This window comes from Lytechinus variegatus, chromosome 12, assembly GCF_018143015.1.
Source record: "Lytechinus variegatus isolate NC3 chromosome 12, Lvar_3.0, whole genome shotgun sequence".
In the NCBI taxonomy this organism is placed as follows: Eukaryota; Metazoa; Echinodermata; class Echinoidea; order Temnopleuroida; family Toxopneustidae; genus Lytechinus; species Lytechinus variegatus.
The window spans coordinates 6,540,649-6,558,276 of record NC_054751.1 but is presented as its reverse complement, the minus strand read 5'-3'; the positions used below and the strand labels follow the sequence as shown (position 1 = coordinate 6,558,276).

The 17,628-nt window shown below is 37.2% G+C and overlaps 1 protein-coding gene across 3 annotated transcripts in view; it reads right to left on the bottom strand.

The window, feature by feature from the left end:
- The window catches only part of LOC121425662 (fibrocystin-L-like), a 120,103-nt gene that overhangs the window by 58,240 nt on the left and 44,235 nt on the right, over nt 1-17,628 (bottom strand). For all 3 annotated transcript variants that reach the window (XM_041621808.1, XM_041621809.1, XM_041621810.1), the window contains exons 21-31: nt 16,020-16,145; nt 15,164-15,269; nt 13,966-14,175; nt 13,529-13,594; nt 10,872-10,996; nt 10,243-10,375; nt 9,051-9,237; nt 7,924-8,174; nt 7,396-7,575; nt 5,403-5,588; nt 3,059-4,528 (exon numbers count right to left, since the gene is read on the bottom strand). In XM_041621808.1, the coding sequence (XP_041477742.1) occupies nt 3,059-4,528; nt 5,403-5,588; nt 7,396-7,575; nt 7,924-8,174; nt 9,051-9,237; nt 10,243-10,375; nt 10,872-10,996; nt 13,529-13,594; nt 13,966-14,175; nt 15,164-15,269; nt 16,020-16,145 (3,040 nt within the window). The remainder of the gene's footprint in view (nt 1-3,058; nt 4,529-5,402; nt 5,589-7,395; nt 7,576-7,923; nt 8,175-9,050; nt 9,238-10,242; nt 10,376-10,871; nt 10,997-13,528; nt 13,595-13,965; nt 14,176-15,163; nt 15,270-16,019; nt 16,146-17,628) is intronic.

Here is a 17,628-nt window from a genome sequence, read left to right as displayed (position 1 = left end):
GGATCACAATGTTCTTGTACAGAAATCTTTAGATCAAATGATTAGTGAATAAAACTTTCAGAAAATGAAAACAAAAATAACAAAATATTTTTATTGAATGATCATTGGAAGAGATGGAAAGAGGGGTGGAGGGTGGGGGGCAAAAAAATCTTTCATCTAATTTGCTGAAACAAAAATAAAAATGACCAAATATTGTGCATTGGTGCTTAAAATGAAAACAAACATCAAAATATTTATAAATATATTTTACTGAATGAATTATTTCAAATATCAAAGAAAATAATTCATAAAATGTCTAGATACACATGTATTTGAATTCTACATGTAATTTTTTAAGGCGTTCTTCATAATGGAATACAATATAACAAGAAATACAAGAACACATGTATGTACATGTAAGAGTTTCTGATTTTGCAGCATGCAATTTGGAAAAAAATTGGAAATATGGAGTGTGGCAAGTCCAGTGATCTGTATCAATTACCATAATGGTGCTAACAATTTTCAATAAACAATAAAAAGAATGGAAGGCCCTTTCTAGAAAGAATAATTTTTTGAAAACTAATATTGCAAATTAATAAAAGTATGTATCAAGAAGAGCATAAATGTATGCATTTCTGCACACCTAAAACTTAAAATTTCTTCAATATTCCACTATAAAGTTTGAGCTAATTTTATTCCTTGTATTCTGCAGAGTGCATGTAAGTTTGTAACAAAAAAATTGCTTCACAATTTAGAGCCAAAATATAAACTTTACAAAAATGATACTAGCCATGTCAAGTTGAGATTGAAGAAGAAAGTGGCTGTTGTTTCTGCACCCCATCACTTTACAAAGTTCAGGGTAGGCAAACGCTTTTGTTTTTAATTGTGCAGTGCTACATGTACCTTTCACAACTTGCTGCTTTAATCTGTTACACTGGATATTAAGCTTTCATATTGCAACCAATGGTGATTTTCCAGGACTAGTTTGAGCATTTTGGGGGTGAAATTACCCCTAGCCCCCACATAATTTTTTTCCTGCTTCAGGGCTTTTTCATGATAAAGATGGCATTTGGATTCCACTGCATGAAAAGTAAAAAAAAATTCTGCTTTTTACCTAGGATTTTTCACGAATATCTTTCTCTGATTTCAAGTAAGCGCAAACAAGAGCACTGCGTGAATTTTCTTGGCCACACTTGAACTTGAAGTTAACAGATTTATGAATCAATTACAAAGCAAATCGGCTTGGCTCTTCAGACCTTACAGAAAGAGTTTTTTTTTTACTTAATAAAACATTAGGATCTAGCAGTGTTAGATAAAGCAAAGGATGCATATCTTTATTCATTCAATATACAACCTATATCTGCTCACTGAGCCTGCGTTCAATCCAAGGCATTCAGCCAAACAGCTTCATGCAACAGTTTAAACAGAGTCTTAACTACTCCATTTTCAATAGATCATATCATAAATACATGTACTGTACAATGCATCATTTGAATAATAAAGATTCTATCAAAATTGTGAATGCTTTGAGAATCAAAGCAGAATCCGTGCTTTTTATTATTTTAAACTGTGCAGAAAAATATAATTGACCTTCTTAAAAATGGAAAAAAATAAATTGCATAACAGAAATTGGAATATTTCCAAGAATAAATGTATGGAGGAAAAAAATGTCAATAATTATCAGAAAAGGGAGTTTCAAAAGGAGTTCCGACAATAAACTGTAGAAGAAAACAAATGGAAGTCCAGGCTAGAATTGTACGGTTTTAGGCCCCGATCACTTACCTGTGTTTGATTGTTTTGTTTCTACAGATGATATGAAAATAGGTTTATTCAGAAACAATGAAATGTTATTTGTGCTAGAGTACGAAAGCAATTAAAATAATAATAATAATAATCCGCTTTTATATAGCGCTTAATCCATCGGAACGACGTTTCTAAGCGCTTTACAGATATATTATTACCCCGGTCATCGGATTCAATCAGTCATTCCCGCACACAATGTGTGCACATCCTCCACTCCCTGGGGAGTATTCCAGTCAGTCGCCTGTGAGGCGCACACAATACTGGACAAGCTACAATGACTTTCACATCCTACCGGGTACCCATTTAGCACCTGGGTCGAGAGTGGCAAAGTGTGGATTAACGCCTTGCCAAAGGACGCCAGACCGCGGTGGGATTCGAACACACGACCCTCTGTTTACAAGGCGAGAGTCAGAACCACTACACCACGGCTCCTCCACATTAAAACACAATTTCAACACACAAACTTCTAGAGAAATTCCTTAAAGAACAACACGACTTGATTTTTAACATTTAAAAGACTAAACTTACATGTAAACTGGAAAATAAAATACCTAGATTATAACATTCTTAAAAAAATGCATGTGTAATAATTTGTTTATATATCATTAGAAAAAATATTTTTGTGTATTTTTATAATTTGGACTAAATGGTTACAAAAAAAATACATTTGTTAGCAGTAAACAACCTTGAATATGAAGAAAAAACAGGGTTTTCCTTGCATGACTGCTCCCCTCTATGAAATCATCAGATGGGTGCTTAACAAAGAGTTAAGTATGACTTAGAGTCGCACTTACATTCCGACATGTATATGTGTATATGCTATGCAACGCGCAATCTTATTGATCACTACGCAGTAGTGTGAGTCCTCTTGATATGATCTGACAAATGCGGTTATGCCTTTTATAACGCATGCAAATAGGCATTTAAGTGTGACTGTAAGTCATACTTAAATCTTTGTTATATACCCTCCGGGTTTTGTGCCAAAATCTACATTTAAGCAAGGGGGGTGTTTCACATAATGTTGAGTGTGACCTAGAGTCATGATTAAACACAAACCCGCGCATGCTACATGTACTTAACATATAATCTGATTAATAGACACACGGTAGTGCGCGTCCCAAGCACATCATCTTACCGATGCAGTGACGCAATATATAAAGCATGCAAATGAAATTGAAGTGCGACTATAAGTCAAACTTGATTATTTTTTAAACAACCCCCCCCCCCCGACTTGATGGTCAAAACGTCAGATAATGGAGAAGTATGACAGACTAACCTTCATCAGGGCTGAACGAGGTCACATCGAGTATATACTTGAAGGTGGCACTGCTAGAGGCGATCCCCTTTCCTCTGACGTGGACTTCTAGATAATACGTCCCTGCAGAATGGTTACCGGTAACACACTCAATAGATGTATCAGAAGAAGACGTCACGTTACACTCGACGAAATCAAGAATCACCGTGACATCGGATGGCTCCTCCGAGAAGGAACTTCCAGCTATTGTGATGGTATCTCCCGACTGACCGACCTGTGGTGTCACCGACGATACCTGGGGTGTCACATCGGCAGCGTATTCGTACGTGAGAGTGGTGTAACTATTCCCACCGCTGTTGGCGGACACGGTAACAGATTCCTCCAAGTGGGGTGGTGTAATACATACAATCTCAGACAATGACAGCGACTGGATTTCACATGGATTTCCATCGATTAAGACCAGGGTGTCTTCAGCAATGAAGCCGTTGCCTGCGATGGTGACGGTCTGTCCACCCTCTGTACTTCCAGAGGATGGATCGATGCTGTCTAATGTCTTCGAACTCCAAACAGTCTTTCCTCCTTCAAACTGAGCATCACCAAATCCAGCAATGTGGAAGGAAATTGCTCTGGTACCAACAGGAACATAGCTAACATCGCACTCCACACTGGTGTCACTAGCCACGGTTGGAACGCAATTAGAGCCTCCGATATCAACCTTAATCAGATTTACATCACTAGTACTGAGAAAAGAACCATTGAATGTCATCACAGTGCTAGAACCATAGACAACCTGTGGTGTGAAAGATGTGATGCTCGGTGTGCTTCCAACAGTGTAATTGAAGTCTTTGAGATCTTCAGTGTTCCATTTGCTTTCCAACTGGCCCACCAAGACCTGTATCTGGTATTCACCCTCTGAATGAGGGCTTGTGATACAAACAAAAGAGGTGTAGGTGAACTCTCTCACAGTACATGCAGCACCTCCTACACTAACCCTTGGCTCTGACGAGAATCCTGCTCCAGAGAACTGCAACTCAGTCCCACCAGCAAGTGATCCCTGCTGGGGCGACACTGCATCCAGCCTGGGGAAAAGGACAAAGGAGCGTTCCTGAGGGAACTTTGGTAAGATCTGGGCAAATCCAAGATTCTTGATGTTAACAGACACCCCTAGCAACTCCCCAGTCTCCAGGACATCTCCCGTTTCCAGGTCACACTGGACCAAGGTGGAAGAAGCCGATGTGACGCTGCACGGCTGGCCTCCCACCAAGACCTCAACTTCGCACGGGACGCTGCTGAATCCCGTTCCGGTGATGTTCAGTTGAACTCCTGCTGTACCGGTGTTCGGACTGATACTCGTCACAGTCGGAGTGTGGCAGGATGAGTAAGTGACTGTAAAGACATCCTCGGGGCTGGCATCTGGTTCATTGTCAGTGCAGCCTTGAATGGCTGCACTGTCTCCTTCACAACCAGGCTGGGATGTAGGAGCTGTTACACCTGGAATTGGGACAGCCACAAGAAAGAAATATTCATTGACAGGGAGGTATAACAACTTAAATATATGACAAAAAAAAAATAGAATGGATTTACAGTGAAGGAGCAAGATCTATCATCAGCTTGGCGCAAAACCATCTGTGTAATTTGAGAACACAAATATAGGTTTTCCTAATCATTCAAAAACAATGATCCCTGCATTCGTGACAGTTGAATACTGTACATAAACTGTGAATTGGTATTTAAATGTATTGTTATCATCTTCATGTATGCTACCATCATCAAAATGATTATTCTTGGTCTTTAATGCGGTAAATTGCCGATTGGTTTACTGCCAACACGTCCACTCAACACATGGTCTATCTTAATTTAGTCTACTGCCATTCCGTCCATCAACATTTTGTCTAACAACCACTTGGTCCAGTCATCACTTTGTCTAATCACCAGTTCGTCTATGACCATTTTGTCTCATAACCAGTTGGTCTAATATCCATTCTATTTTCATTCATTTAGCCTAATTAACACATTGTCCAATTTATAGACCAAATGGCATATTGACTAAATGGCTATTGGACCAACTGGTTATTAGATGAAACGGTCAATGGACAAAATGGCAATAAGACCATGCGAATAGTGGACGAATCGGCCATTCAATCTTCTTGAGTGTCCCACTTGCAATTACTCAGAGCATTTAGAGAGCATGTCATGCAACTACTAGTCATTTAACTAACATGGCTATAAGCTGGCAAAATCCTGACATCTGATTGGCTACGAGCAAAGTAGCCAGTAAAATTCATTGATGAAAGTCTTCATGAACAGCACTTGTTGTAGAATAAAGATTTTCTTACCATATAGCGAGGCAAGAATCAAAACGTACCTGAATCAACGTCATACAGAGCCTCATATCCATTACGTATCAATGTGATGTTCTCCACGTGGCTCGTCTTTTCGCCGACTTCAATGATGCCTGACATGTAGATGGGATCGTCCTGATTCTGGTAGTTGACAGGGTTGCCGGAGTAGTAGTACGTACCAGGGGCATCAAACTTAAAAGAGAAATGACCTATCAGGGAGGAATCATATAATTGTGATTTAGGGTAAGGATCTGCTCCAATACACAAAATGAATAAATTGACTTTTTTTTAATTGTATTTTTCTCTAATGAAGACCAGTGGCGGATCCAAAGGGGGCGATCCGGCCTATGCCCCCCTCCCTTTGAGAGCCATAGTCAATATTTTGAAGGTAAATTATATGCCATTCTTACACAAGTGCCCCCCTTGAGAGTGACAGTATATTATTTTAATGGGAATATGTTTTCGTTCCACAAGTGAGGACTATTTTTTTTTGCTTATCAGCTTTTACTTGGAAGAAATTACCTTATTTTTTGGTTGAAAACCTATTTTGTTTCTTGTCAAATTTTTCAAGGGAAAATGTGCCCCTCCCCCCTTTGTAAAATCCTGGATCTGCCCCTGATCAAGACATATTTACTTTTAGTACTTCATGAAGTTGGATTTATTTGGATGTAGAGACATAAAGTCGGCAAGGGAATATTGTACACATATAATAATACAAGATGATATAAGAACAAATACCTCAGAATCCCTGATTTTTAAAAATCAGAGGTACTATTAAAGCAGATAAGAGGTTTGGATCTGTTTGGTGCAAATATTTTTCCTGACTTATAATATAAGATCAAATATACAATCTCGTTTGCTGAGTGCAAGCCAGAAATTATATCTACGGTATAATTGAGTCTATAATTTAGAATGTTTTATCTGACAGCTACCTATAGGAACTGTGCTTTATTGCTAATCAAAATCAAGGTAAGCTGTCAGCGAGCAATTGTTGACGAAACACTCTCAAGTTGTTCATGAAGTTTCGATAATCCCCATACCAATTTGATTGACAAAATAAAAGGCGTAATACCAGATCTCATTAAATACAATGATGAAGGAAAATTAAAGTTTTTGTTAGTGCCCAAAGAAACAGATATAATTGAAATATGCATCACTGGAAAAAATAAAATGTATGATTTGCGATCCAAGTATATCAATACATGTAGCATTTACAATTACAAATATTCCACAAATTATATGATATACAGTTGATAAATTAGAATGACACAGTAGTACCTGATGATTATTGTTTTGTTATCAATAATTATGCCCTGTAAATTGACAGATAGTCGAGTCAAACAGTTTCTAACAGCATACAGCTTTTTTTTTTTTCATTTTAATTTATAATGTTTTTCCTTTTGTTTAATTAAGACTGTTTATTGATAGAAATATTATTTTATCAAGTAATTTTTGCTTGATAATTTGTAAAAATTGTTAATTCTATTATGACCGTAATCCTTTATGTTGATTTGAAATCAATAAAATAAACTTGAAACTTAAAGATAAATTCCAGTTCTGGTAACGATCTCAAAATGACTTTTTACAGAATCTAATAACATGACCACCCAAGTGTCTGTTTGTATGAATAAAAAATATGCGCCAAAGGATTCTGGACGAAATTGTGTAATTGCAGAGAAATAAGCAATATAAGCACGGATTCGGTCACTTCCGTCGGGTCTTTACTCCAGCAATAACAATACACTGTCCCACATGTGCCTATCTGTGTTGGCGATCTTCAGTGTGATCGTATTTCAGCTTAGATTTTATGATTTCACAAAGTTCAGTTGATGTAACTGTACCAGATCTAGATCCACGATGATATGGTCATACTTAACCTTGGTTTTACAGACTTTCTCACGAAATTAGTGTTTTACTGCAACTACTATCATTTAGCTTTAAAGTCACGCATATCTTCATGAACAGCTTTCTGAACCTCCCCCGCCCCCCAAAAAAATCCCTGCAGCAGAACCTTACCTTCAAATGGTCCACTGTTGAAACCCATGCCGTCATAGGTAGTTTCCTCGGCACTAGATGTTTGGTGGACGGAGTAAGAAATGCCGGATACAAACATTGGCACGAATGCCGTCCACGTGACCACATCTCCCGCTTGTATGTCCAGTTTAGAAGGGTCCCAGGCATAACCAATCCCGTAGGCTTTACAAGGCAAACAGAAGAAGAGTGACCTACATGTAATATTCATTTAAATCCGGCCCAATGATTAAAAAAAAATACTCGCAAAGTTCACTAACCCCCATAATATTTAAATGACTTAAGCAAACAATTCTGGAGACAATATGCACTGAATTATGTTGCTAGTTTCTGTAGCATAGTGCTAGCTGGAAGTTACTGGTCCCACTGCACATTAAAGATACCATACTAACTGAATGACTACTGTGAGATTGAATTACGTAATTATCTACCCTATTCTTGAGTATTACCATACAGTGATACCTAAGGAGACTTCAAAGCTTACGCAATAGTATCAAATCATCAAAGACTCACTTTCGTGTCGCCCAAGATGACTGATCTTGTGATGTGTGGAGATTTCAGGGGTCACACAGGTCAATAGGTCATCTGTAATGGAGGTGACCTCACAAATCTTGTCATTGATCAACACTTCCGTCTCGCTTGCAGACGTCCCAAATCCATTTCCTGTGACTGTAATCGTTGTTCCGCCAAATAGGGATCCCAAGAGCGGAGAGACACTTGTCACAACCAGAGCGTAAGTCACAACCGTGTTCGTACTCTCGGACCTTTGAAATTAAAAGAAGAAGTATTTCAAAAGTTAGATTTGGGACAAATGCATTGGGCTGTTTTCGGAAACTCAACGTGGACATACATGTAGGACCTGCAGTTCGTGCACAGGATCGACACGCAACCATAGACACAGAGGGCTTGCCAATACTCGACCTGAACCTGTGACAGGTTTTGGCCATATCACATCCGTTAAGAACCACACAAGTATGATGGTGGACCCCAAGTCTGCGCACCTAACAATTTGAGTTAAGATTAAACATGAATTTCTCCTTACTTCACAAAATCTTTCAGTTAATAATGTTCCTTATATTATTATGAGTAAGTGTACCAAATTTCTCATTGAAAAATGAAAGAAAATATAGGATTTTATTGAAAAAACCTTGGGCAGTCATTTTCAGATTAAAAAAAAAATGGTTCCCCATGTCTGCGGACTCATTCACTTTGCACATGATTCAGGGATTTTGATGAGAAAGGCTGCATTTTGAGTCTGTCCCATGAAATGCCCTAAATTCATGATTTTTCCCCTATTTTGAGTCAGATTTTTTAAAGAATACATGTATTGTATGTATTATATGTGTAAAGTCTGTGTTCGTTGCATATCTTCTTTTTAATACTAGAATCGAGCAGATACACATGTGCGCAGACAAGGGGGACTGCGCAGACTTGGGGGAACTTGCCATACACTATTTGACTCTTGGTTGTCTCTCCATTTGATTTGACAAGAAAAGATTTTTGCACTCTCAACCAACAGATCAGATCTGAAAGAAGTCACTGTTGAATGTCATACACGTAGTTTATATATATGCATACACTTGTCTTAATGTATGAATGGATTTTTTTACAAAAATAAACCTGAGATTAAATATACTTACTCTTTCTTGGCATACCCGACACCGGAGATGCTGACAAACACGTTGTGATCACCATAGGCCTGGTCTGGGAGAACACACACGATTGTAGTGTTGGTCTGAGATAAAATCTCGCAATCTTTGTCTCCAACTGTCACCGTTCCACCAGACTCACCTAACTGGGATCCTTCAATTGTTAGATTAGAACCACCTGGATAAGAGGAAAAACAGGTCAAAGAAAAGAATTACAAATAGAGACTCAAAGTGATGGCATCACAGAAAAGACCCGCTCTCTACAATTCAGCATTTGTAAAGGCCACCGCACACAATCACTGCCCTGGAAGGGTAGCATTACCGTAGAGTGCTTAGAGATTTCTGATAAAGTAAGTGTTAAGCGCCATACAAGCAAGTATAGTTACATGTATTAAAGGGTAATGAATCCCTTGGAACAAGTGGGCTTGTGTGGAAAGAGAAAATCAAAGGATAAGATCAAAGAAAGTTTGAGAAAAATCAGACAAATATAGAAAGTTATGAGCATTTGAATATTGCGAATTTTGCGATCATGCACTAATGCTATGGAGATCCTCCAATTGGCAATGCGACAGATATGTGTGATGTCACTTGTGGATATAGCCTCTTTATCCATAATATATTCTTTGAAATTCTACATTACATGCCCTCTTATGAAAAGAAAACACAGTCTACTGATAGATAAAAGAGGATAAAAGAGGTATTTTAAGTGAAATATATATATACAAAAGCAATGGGAAAGTTGTTCATGTGTGATATCACACATCTTTGTTGCATTGCCAATGGGAGGATCTACATTACAAATGATCTAAACTTCAAATGCTCACAACTTTCTTATTATTCATTCAATTTTTCTCAAACTTTTGTTGATCTGTTTCTTTGATATTTCTGTTTTCACACAAGCTATCTTGTTCCAAAGGTTTCATTTTCCTTTAAATATTCAAATCTCATTGATACATGCTTGTTAAAAACAACAATGAGTGGATATTACACAAAGTGGGTACAGACTGGAACTGGAAATACATGTACATGTAAGACAGATGATGAATGGGCTAAATACATGTAGCAATTCGACCAAATAATGGTAAATAGACAATAAAGCAAATTGGGAGCAAACCATCAGCCATTTGCCATCCTCCTAATGCTTTACTAGTGGTATGGAAAAAATGGCTGTGTTCACACGTACCTGCAACACTCGATTCAGTTGGACTAATAGAGGATATGACTGGAGTGATGCTCTCATCCAATGTGAACACATTGTCAAGAGTGGCAGATTCACCGTTGGTGGAGATGCTCACTGAGCTCCCTTGACCGCTTGGCTGCAATTTATTATAAAAAGGATCTAGAATATGAACACACTTCATTATAATTCCATGTGATACTAGATTAAATCAAAAGGAAGAATTCATTACCAAGCCAAAGGCGGTGTTCCAAAAAAGGGTTACTTACATGTACATACCTGAATGCAAAATTTGTTATTTAGAAGCCCAAAGAACACAGAGTTTGCATTTTAGAAAACAGAAAACTGGGGTCTAAACCTTTTTAATACCCAGATATGAGCTAACACTCAGCCAATAAAGATTCCATGCCGATGAAGTTGCTATACATATTTAGTTAACAGGCTAATGTACATCGCTATTTCATTACCCCAGTGTAATGAAATGTATGTATTTAGGGCACAGATTGGCCTGACTAGCCATCTGCGAACCCATCAAGCTAATGATCAAACCCCAGGATGATTTGAAGGTCCTCGTCACATCGACGGACAAACAAGGACCCCAGTGTATCAATGGATGGAAGAGAATGGTACCCTACCTCAGACTGAACTGTGCATGAGATAGTATCATAAGAGACCGAGATAATATCACAATCTCTGCCTGCTACGGTGACCTCCATGTCATCCCCAAAGCCGTGCCCATCGATGGTTACAACCGTTCCACCTACAAAATTAAAACAAAACATTCAACCTCACACAGGAATCGATCTGGTGGGTGTTTCATAAAGCTGTTTTTAAAGGGGAAGTTCACCCTGACAAAAAGTTTATTGTAAAAATAGCAGAAAAAATAATAAAAAATATTGCCGAAGGTTTGAGAAAAATTCATCAAAATAATCAAAAAGTTATTAGAATTTCAATTATTTGATTTGTGACGTCATATGCGAGCAGCATTTCTACATAGCAAATGGTAAAAAATCAATGAAATGTCATTTTCTCAGAAAATGGTTTTCACTGTAACTTTTGTATATCAATAGACAAATCATTTCACACCCGATCATGAAAAGAAAACAAAATTAAGTCATCAGGAACCATACAAAATTTGAAATTCATACATTTTATATTACATAACACATGGGGCAGCTGCTCGTTTATGACGTCACAAATCCCAAATTTTGAACTCTAATAACTTTCTTACTCTTTATCGGATTTTCCTCAAACCTTCACCAATATTTTTTACTATTTTTTCTGCTATTTTTACAACAAAGTTTTCTTCAGGGTGAACTTCCCCTTTAAGTCAAGAGCAAATTTAAGAGCGTATGGTGATCCTTTCTTGTGGTAAATGGTACACACCAAAATGTTCATTGACGATGGTTTTAGCATAGAAGGTTCACCACTCATTCTTAAAGTCGCTCTTAACTCACAAACAGCTTTATGGAACACCTGCCTGATCGTGGTAATAACATCATTTGTGAGAAAAGAAGAAAAATAAGAATGATGAAAGTTTGAAAACAAATCAGATGGGTAAGAATTCGAAAAAGAAATTAAAGAGACAGTCAACTTGGTTAAATAAATCTGGTAGTAAAAAAAAAAATAATAATTGAAAATAATTTTTTAGATTTATTCCATAATAAAGATCACACATACATGTACACTTGTATTTCAAGGAATTACAAATGTATGGTAACATTTCAAACAGTTATCGGCAACTTTTGTGTATAACTTTATGTGCACACGCGTAGTTAGGAAGAGCGGGGAGCCATTTCATAATGCTGTTCGTAAGTTAAAAGTGACTTTAAGAACGACTGGTGATCCTTTGTTACGTGCTAAATAATCACCAATGAACATTAATGGTGATTATCATTTACCATAAGAAAGGATCACCATTCGTTTTTAAAGTCGCTCTTAACTTAATACAAACAGCTTTATGAAACACCCGCCAGGCATTTAAAAAAGGGGGAAATGAAACCTGATGAGGTTTTTAAAGGACAAGTCCACCCCAACAAAAACTTGATTTAAATAAAAAGAGAAAAATTCAACAAGCATTACACTGAAAATTTCATCAAAATCAGATGTAAAATAAGAAAGTTATGGCATTTTCAAGTTTCGCTTCATTTCACAAAACAGTAATATGCACATCTCGGTCGGTATGCAAATGAGGAACTGATGACATCACTCACTATTTCTTTTGTATTTTATTATATGAAATATGAAATATTTTTTATTTTCTCGTCATTGTCATGTGAAATGAAGTTTCATTCCTCCCTGAACTCGTGGAATTCCATTATTTTAACAATTTGTGCTTCAGGCTAGGAGGTCCTAATCATCAAATTCGTAAAAATTGAAATATTGCATAATTCAAACAATGAAAAACAAAAGATATAGTGATCTTCGACTCTCTCATTTGGATGTAACTGGCTCGTTCATAAAACTGTTTTGTTAAAAATAAGTGAAACTTTGAAATGTCATAACTTTCTTATTTTACATCCAATTTTGATGAAATTTTCAGCGTTGTGCTTGTCTGATTTTTCTCCATTGATTCAAATCAACATTTTTCTGAGGTGGACTTGACATTTAATGAAAACATAAACAAAGTAAAGAAATATTGTTGGTGAAGGATGGATGGAAATCCATCAAAGCATTAGCAAGTTTGAAATTTTTGGATTTGTGACATCATATGTGGGCAGCTTCCTCATATAATACAGATGATATTCATTCCATTTTTTAATGGAATATGATCAATACAAATATTTTTCACATAAAAATGGGTGTGAACTGATATGTCTGATGCTACATATCCACACAAATAAAATCACTTTCAATCTTTTTTCAAAAGAAAATTGCATTATGGGAGAATTTCTATCACACAACATATGGAGGAGCTGCTCGTATGGGACGTCACAAAATCAAACTTTTAAAAATTAAAAACTGCTATTCTTTGGCTTATTTTCACAACACCCTCACCAACACGGTTATCTCGTTATTAAGCTTTCATTTACATCAACTTATTATTCAGGGTGAACGGGCCTGTAACCCCTTTATATATTATAATTCTTACATTCTATTTGGTACCAATTCAATACCTGGGTAGAGAGTTGTAGAGTTTCAACTGATATCTTGCAAAAGGACACCCAATCACAATGTTGTAGATGATTTTTAAAGAATGAAGGCTCATTGATCATGAAAATACTTACCTTATTTTCTTATGAACTAGCAAAATCAAATTAATATAGCCCAGTTATTGATGGTAAATATTTACCTGCAGTACTTCCTCTACTGGGACTGACTGACGTCAAATCAAATGTGTAGTTAAACGTGACAGGACCTGAAAAATTAAATGAAAAAAAAAAACTATTAAAAAAGTTATTTTTTGGTATTTTTCTCTTGTAATATACATAAAAACATGAAATTCCCTCAAAAGTCGCTATATTCGGTACCCACAGCTACATGGACGTGCATATTGTCAACAAGTCATATTCAAGTGATATACTGTAACTGACCAAAATTTAATGTTAAATCTTGATGGCCTGTATTCCCAAAAGAGGTTCAGTACTGTTGTACCATGGTTTCCACAGATTTCTTGTATAATCACGCCTTACTTTTGGCGTCCTTTGCCATAAGCGTGCATTTAATTAAATTAGATTTTTCGAATTCTTGACATATATGAGTGAATAAGTGTACGCACGTCATCCTTACCGTTCTCGTATTCAGCATATCCAAGTCCAAGGACCTGAACCCTGACCTCGTACTCGCCCGCGGGCGACTCGCCCACATCGCAGGTGATGCTAGTATCAGTGGATGCCCAGACCGCACACTCCACTCCGTTAATCGTGACAGAATTCTCCGATGGTGTGATGCTGAACATAGAACCGGTGATTGATATTGCAGTGCCGTCGGCAGATGAGCCTGGATAAACAGAGGACGGTAGACAAAATGTGTTAATGTCATTCGGTGTCATTGTAGTCCGGTGTACCAACACTGAACTCGAGTAATTGATCTGAATGTACAGTTTACGATGACTTACATAGCAAAGGACCTTGAAATAGCAAGTTTTGTATGAGCCAATGCTGGGCTAAGACACACTTGTTGATTAAAGTTTCAATCTGGGCCTGTGCCCGTGTCTAACCCCAGATTAATTAAGACTTTTTAATAAAACTTCTATGGAAGGACTAACTATGATAATAATAATCCGCTTTTATATAGCACTTTATACATCGGAAAGACATCTCTAACCCCTTTACAGGTATACATGCACTTTTAGAAAAAAGGGGTAAAATTTGGTAAATGCTGTTGTTGGAGTCATTTGGTGATATGGAGGACAATGGACGGTAAATTTACATGTATTATCATTATACATTCTGGTTTATATCCTACATAGATTAAATCCTGTACAGTGATTGATTCAAATAGCATCATGAGACCAAATACATTTTAACTATGATGTTGCGTGACGTAAGACCTCAATATATTTTTCGCTATACCAATATTCTGACGTCATTATTTCAGAAAACTGTATCCTTAGCTAAACTCTCGGGTACACTGGTCAGCGAGCTGTCTCTCTCGGGCAAGTCCCGTGATACGTCGGCGCAGGCTTGGAGAAAGTAGGTAATTTAAAGCAAGTAAGCAGACTCTGCAAGCTCAGCTCATAGATTTGGTTCTAAATTCTAAAGTAGGATATAAAACAAATATATGAGGCATTTCCTTCAAAAGCATAATGGGAATTATTTATCTTTGGTTGGACTGGTAAGACTACTATGCCCCTCAGGGAAAACAGTAATTGCCAGACCAACCTCAGATAAATAATTCGACTATACTTTCTCAAAGCCTAATATATTTGCTTAATATCTGTATATTTGTGCAATAGGAACTGGGTCATGAATATTCAAAAGCCTACCTTCAGGAGGTGTGATGGATAACAAAGTGGGCGTGGCATCTGAAGAATATTCAAATGAACAATCACCAGTGCATGCAGCTACCAATTTCTTGGCTGTCACTTGGACCTGTGAATATATAGAACATATTCAATTCAATCTCTTTACTTTCCCAGATTACAATAAGTACATGGGCATTTGGCTTGGTAACATATTCCAACACATATTATATAAGTATTTTTCTTTCAAGCCCAACCTTACCATGACTCCCATGACAGTTTCTTTCAAGCCCTAACCATGACTCCCATAACAGTTCCTTTCAAGCCCAACCTTACCATGACTCCCATAACAGTTTCTTTCAAGACCAACCTTACCAAATCTAAATTCATTTGAATCTGAAATTGAAAAAGTCCTGAAATCTTGATTATCCTTTTTTACCAATATTTGTTACAATTGTGTTTTTTTGTGTGTGTTTTTTTTGTGTGTTTTTTTGTGTGTATTTTTTTTGTGTATTGATTTTATTTCTGTTTTGTTTCATCCTCCCTCTTTAGTTTTGTATATAGATTTTTGTTTTACTTATTTTACTTTATTATGATTTGCTATTCTTTATATTGTTTGTATATTGCACAGCCTCTCTAAAAACCAGCCATTGGCTGATCGAGGGCTTTTTACCGTGTTTAAATGAAATAAATCAAAATCAACCTATCCATGACTCCCATGACAGTTTTTTTTTAAGCCCAACCTCTCCATGAATTCACACACAGCTCTCAATAAAATGTACAAGTTTGTACAATTAGATAACAAAGCTACCCCCAGCTGCATTAGAAGACAGTAGCACACACCAGACCAAGCATGGATGAAAACAAGAATACATCATACCTGAGGTTTGTCGTGAGGTGTCCTTAAGAACTCCCCGGGTATGGGATCCAGAAAAAGATGTCCGTCCGCTTGCTTCACAACTTGGATGCTGACCTCGGTCTGGTCATTAGTGAGGGTGTGGTTTATCTATTCAAGAAATATAATGAAATCAGCAATATAAACGTACATGTATCTCAGTTACAGCCTCATGGGGGGGGGGCAAAAGACTGACTTTGTTGAAGGACTACACATGCACACCCCCCCCAAAAAAAATAAAGGTACTTTATGTGGTTTATAGAAGAAATACGCTTACGATGTCAACAGAGATGCCAACCTGAACAAGAACATTTCAGTATTTTCAAGGCTGAAAATCAGTATTTTGGTGAGGAAATTGGTATTTTCACAGGAATACCATTAGCCTATCCGATATGCGTCGGGCTAGTGGGCAAACAACTGACGGGCAAGGGCGCAGCCCGAGCGCCTATCATCACTGGTTATTTACCTTGTTCCGTTCGTAGAAATTCTACGAACCCCCAACTAAGCTTCAATATAAACATTCATAACTGTCCGCGAACACGGACCAATAAGCGACGAGGCTTGAACGTGATGGAGACTGCGATGATATTTGATTGGTTAAAAAATACAGTTGATCGCCATATAAAGGTTATCTCATGAATGATGCATAATAAAAAGTATGTCACGCATATGATAACCATATATGCATGTTGATGACTTTACCAGTGATGATAGGCGCTCGGGCTTCGTCCTCGCCCGTCAGTGTGCTTCGCGCGGCCAGGAACTTGCACCCATAGCCCGGCGCATATCACACGGCTGTTTCACTCCCATAGGCTATGTACAAAATAAGCCCTTTCAAGTACGCGCGCACGAAATCCGCGCGCGCTGCCCAGCAAGCTGATATGCAATTTCAACTTTTACACCACACGATCAACTGTAAGATTTCCATTCGACATATGTGTTAGAAAGCTACATTTTTGGAGGTTTGCCTTACCTTTTAAGGTTATTCCTTTCCATCGTCATATGGTATCTCCAAAATTTCACGAGAAATCACATTCCAAATTTCGAAAATCCTTATCATTTTGATGATATTCACATAAATCCTGAAAGTTCCACTCTTATTAGTGACATTTTCAGTGCAATCGCGAATGAGCCTGGCCCCTGGGACTTGCAGAGAGCGACCATTTCAGGCACAATATCTTGAAAAACACTACTCCAATTTTGGTGTTCTCAACGTCTCAAAAGATATAATGTCTTGCTAAATAATATATCCGATTGGCATAAACAACCCATCATTATTTTTCTTTTAATTCTTCTTTTGCTACCCAGTACTGCTAATGCACGTCAAATACCATATACGGTCTTTGACGTTGCCAAGTTTCTTCTGGGAACTTATAACACGATCATTGTTTCATTATAAGATTTGTAAGGTGTATATTTCATGAATAAAGTAACAAATTCAAATAAAAATAAGTTTGTTAGAAGTTTTAGATATTTTTTGTTAAGTTTTGTCAGAAAAATTATTACGATATGTTGAATTTACTTTATATAGATTTGAATCCTTGAAATTTATAAATATCAATTGGCAATCGATCCTTCACCGCTAACGATTTAC